The following is a 5000-nucleotide window of genomic DNA, read 5'->3' as shown; positions in this document are numbered from 1 at the left end:
CACACCGGCAAAGAACCGTGCCGGTTCGCGTTCGCGAACCAAGTCTGGAACCGGCCGGCGCGTTCAGACCGAAGCTCAATTGGTTCGGAACCTGAAAAGTTGGTTCGCAGCAGGCACCAAAAAATAGTGGTTCTCAAGCGCGAACCAAAACGTAGAACAGTCACGTCGTCAGTGTGTGTCACTGTGTCATATTCTAGGCTGCAGAGACCAGCAAGAAGGAAGTAGACAAAATCTAATCTAATCTAAATCTAATCATTAGTGAACAAAAACAATATCAAAAGTGTCATTATTCTCTTTATCTTCCTCACATGCTCAGCAAACACACACACACGCACACGCGCGCGGACATGCGCGAACGCGGATTTCGTAAGCCATTTCTATTCCAGTAACGGAGCAGCTGATTAGTAAAAGAACGCATATAGAAAGTGTCTTTTGTTTTGTTTCACAGAAAATTGTGTTTATTTCAGATACTGTAGTGGAAGATATTATCCTCTTTTCCAGTGAAGTAGCTGCCATCTAGTTGTGAAATGTTTGTTTATCCCGCCCCTTCATCACCCAGCGTTGATGACGCGGATGGTTCAGGTTACACTGGTATGAACGCGGGCTCGTTCGCCAGACAGCACCAAGGTTCAGAGGTTTCCGAACGCGAACGCGAACCGGCACGGTTCTTTGCCGGTGTGAAAGCCCTACACTATGTTCTAGAACCCACCACTATGTTCTAGAACCCACCACTACATTCTAGAACCCACCACAACGCTCTAGAACCCACCACTACACTCTAGAACCCACCACAATGTTCTAGAACCCACCACTACATTCTAGAACCCACCACGACATTCTAGAACCCACCACAATGCTCTAGAACCCACCACAATGCTCTAGAACCCACCACTATGTTCTAGAACCCATCACTACATCCTAGAACCCACCACTATGTTCTAGAACCCACCACTACACTCTAGAACTCACCACTACATCCTAGAACCCACCACTTCGTTCTAGAACCCATCACGACACAGCTCTGATTCCCATTCCTATGCACAGTCCCACAGAAGAACCTGGCAGTGTGTGTGTGTGTGTGTGTGTGTGTGTGTGTGTGTGACTGTGTGTGTTTGTGTGTGTTTGTGTGTGTTTGTGTGTGTGTGTGTGTCTCCAGACGACAATAGTGTGTGTTGGCGGAGACAGCAGCACAAAGGCGCCTGGGAACGAGCGGCCGCATGGCTGCCTGCCCTTAACACAGCGTGTCTACTCCCTCCTGGGACGCTGTGTGTGTGTGTGTGTGTGTGTGTGTGTGTGTGTGTGTGTGAGTGAAAGAGAGAGAGAACGGGTGGGGGGGGAAATAGATGATCAATGACCCGGCTTGTTCTCCAGTCTCATACCCTCCCTCTCTCTCTCCCCCTCCCCTCTCCCCCCCCTCTCCCTCCCTCCTCTATCTCCCTCCCTCCCCCCATTTCTCTCCCCCATTTCTCTCCCTCTCTCTCTCCCTCCCTCCCTCCCTTCCTCCCTTCTTCCCTTCCTCCCTCCCTCTCCCTTGCCCCCTCCCTCCCTTCCTCTCTCTCTAATCAGATCTATTGTTGTAGAAACACGTCTAGCATCCTGCTGCTAGGAATAAAAACAAAGACACACACACACACACACACACACACAGGCCTGGGTCTTCTGAGAGAATATAGGTCACACACACACACACGCAAACGAGGTGTGGTGTTCCTCCTGCTGTGCTTGTTTGGGAGTGTCCTCGGTGTCGTTAGGCGCTATGCAGTAACACGCCTCTGTTAGATTCTGTGTAGAGGTCAAAGGACAGAGGTCAGAGAGAGGTCACTGTGGGAGTCTTCAGTTTGAGACCTTTACTTGACCAGGCTAGTCTTAGCTTAGCGTCATGTTAGCACCAGCAGCGGGACTGGTAGTGTTTGTTTTTCATTCGTTGAACTTTGACCTTTATTTGACCAGAGAAGATGACTAACTAACTAACAGTAATGACATGGGGGAGAGATAGGGGAGGGGAGGGGAGAGGGGAGGACAGGAGAGGAGAGGACAGGAGAGGAGAGGAGGAGAGGGGAGGGGTGGAGAGGGGAAGGGAGGAGATGGCTGACCCTGTGTCCAGGGATCTGTTCAGAGCCATAGACTTGGGGGTTCAATGCCTTGCTCAAGGACACCTCGACACGTGGCCAGCCGGGGTTCGAACTGCCGACCTTGCGATCATTAGACGCCGGCTCTACGAGAGAGAGAGAGAGAGAGAGAGAGAGAGAGAGAGAGAGAGAGAGAGTTTGGTACATCCAGTATGATTCTCCTAGGGCTTGGTAAAGCTCTCTCTGCTCTGAGCTGCTCTATTTTAGACCTGCTGTGCTGCGGCAGTGTGTGTGTGTGTGTGTGTGTGTGTGTGTGTGTGTGAGTGTGTGTGTGTGTGATGGGTGTGTCTGCGGAGGCTAGGCTGTAATTACTCAGAGAACAGTGTGTGTTTTTCCATCTGCCTGTCAGGTGACCACTGAACTACAGCTGTGTGTGTTTATTTCAGTTCCTACAGTGTGTGTGTGCACATGTGTGTGTGTGTGTGTGTGTGTGTGTGTGTGTGTGTGTGTGGGTGTGTGTGTGTGTGCGCATGCGCGTCAATGTGCTCACACTCATGCAGACGTTGTCGCCGTTCGAAATCGATCGTTTGTGAACGAGGACACACACACACACATACACACACACTCACACTCACACTCATACTCACACTCACACTCACACACACATACACGCACTCACACTCACACTCATACTCACACACACACACACACACACAGGGAGGAGAGGAGAGGAGGAGGAGTTTCGATGTGAAACGTGAAAATGTCTGTCTGTGTCTGTCTGTGTGTGACGTCTCCTTGACTCCTGGTTCAGATTTGGTGTGGAGGACCGCGAGGGCGAGGGGGAGGGGGAGGGGGGGTGGTCGGGGTGGGACGGCGCTGAGAGGAAGCAGGCGGTTCTGGGCGTGGCCTTCCGTTACCTGGACACGTACAGGGAGCTGCTTCAGGAGGAAGGACCCCGCTCCAACAGCTTCCCCAAGGTACCACACACACACACACACACACACACACACACACACACACACACACACACACACACACACTTACAGGGAGCTACTGCAGGAGGAAGGGCCGCGCTACAACAGCTTCCCCAAGGTACCACACATACACACACATAGAGACACACACACGCACATACACACGCAGGAGGAAGGGCTGCCCTCCAACAGCTTCCCCAAGGTACCACAAAGACACACACACACACACACATATAGATACACTCAAATACACATACACACTCACACACACACGCACACACTCACACACGCACACAGGCAAGATGAAATGCACATGCATGCGCACACATAGACACACACACAAATACGCACACGCAAATAGACACACACAAGTTTATATAAACGTATAACATTTTACAGAAATAACACATACACCAAACTCTCTTTCTGTCTTTCCCCCCTCCCTCTTTTTCCCCTCCCCTCTCCTCTCCTCCCCTCTCCTCTCCTCTCCTCTCCTCCCCTCTCCTCTCCATCCCTCCCCTCTCCTCTCCTCTCCTCCCCTCTCCTCTCCATCCCTCCCCTCTCCTCTCCTCCCCTCTCCTCTCCCTCCCTCCCTCCCCCCCCTCCCCCCTCTATCAGGAGTTGTATCTGTGTGCGGTCCAGAAGCTCAGTCGTTTCCCAGAGCTGGTGGAGGACGTCCTGAAGCTGCAGCGCTGGACGGAGATCCTACAAAGCCCGTAAGACACACACACACACACTCACACACACGCTCACACACACACACACACGCACGCACGCACGCACGCACGTATGCACACACACTCACACTCACACACGCTCACACACGCTCACACAAACAGACACACACACACACACACACACACACACACACAGACAAACCCTAGCTCGTTGGGGGAAAAGGGAAGCAACATAAACCAGATGGATGTAAATGGTGAAATTAAAGTTATTTATTAACTAATTAAGGGAACTAAAATTGTCTTTTATAAACTGCAGGCGCTGAAGCCTCTAACTCCTGTTTGAATTTAAGTAGAAACAGTGTCTCTAAAACAGCCTTCCCTGCTCCTAGAGTCTGGACGGATTGATGGCAGCTGCTGGATTGAAAAATCAGGTGTAGTGCTGAGGCACAAATGTGTACATTTCAAGCCTGCAAACTGCGACACTTTAAATGAATGTGCAATAACACTATGTGCAATATGACAACCCTAGTCGTTTTATCTGTACAGTATAGTATAGTGTACATAGCCTTTATTTATGTAAACCAGCTCCTTTCCCTTCTTGTTTTTTTTCTTCTTTTTTTTTCTTTCCTAGCACCAGGGGAGCCCCCCTCCCAAATTTCGTTGTTTGGTACCTGTACTATAGCAATGACAATAAAGACCATTCATTCATTCATTCATTCATAGTGTCTCTAAAACAGCCTTCCCTGCTCCTAGTGTCTCTAAAACAGTCTTCCCTGCTCCTAATGTCTCTAAAACAGTCTTCCCTGCTCCTAGTGTCTCTAAAACAGCCTCCCCTGCTCCTAGTGTCTCTAAAACAGTCTCCCCTGCTCCTAGTGTCTCTAAAACAGCCTCCCCTGCTCCTAGTGTCTCTAAAACAGCCTCCCCTGCTCCTAGTGTCTCTAAAACAGTCTTCCCTGCTCCTAGCCCCTCTAAAACAGCCTTCCCTGCTCCTAGTGTCTCTAAAACAGCCTCCCCTGCTCCTAGTGTCTCTAAAACAGCCTCCCCTGCTCCTAGTGTCTCTAAAACAGCCTTCCCTGCTCCTAGTGTCTCTAAAACAGCCTCCCCTGCTCCTAGTGTCTCTAAAACAGCCTCCCCTGCTCCTAGTGTCTCTAAAACAGCCTCCCCTGCTCCTAGTGTCTCTAAAACAGCCTTCCCTGCTCCTAGTGTCTCTAAAACAGCCTTCCCTGCTCCTAGTGTCTCTAAAACAGCCTTCCCTGCTCCTAGTGTCTCTAAAACAGCCT

The 5000-nt window shown here is 50.5% G+C and overlaps 1 protein-coding gene across 1 annotated transcript in view; it reads left to right on the top strand.

Moving 5' to 3' along the window:
* The window catches only part of rapgefl1 (Rap guanine nucleotide exchange factor (GEF)-like 1), a 33544-nt gene that overhangs the window by 14785 nt on the left and 13759 nt on the right, over window positions 1-5000 (top strand). The window contains 2 exon segments of the mRNA XM_080523585.1: window positions 2881-3046; window positions 3662-3759. Coding sequence (XP_080379711.1) covers window positions 2881-3046; window positions 3662-3759 — 264 coding nt within the window.

The sequence above is a fragment of the Nansenia antarctica genome (assembly GCF_963989245.1).
Source record: "Nansenia antarctica genome assembly, chromosome: 2".
NCBI classification, from domain to species: Eukaryota; Metazoa; Chordata; class Actinopteri; order Argentiniformes; family Microstomatidae; genus Nansenia; species Nansenia antarctica.
Note: the sequence above shows the minus strand (reverse complement) of the source record. Positions and strands in the feature narration are given on the sequence as shown.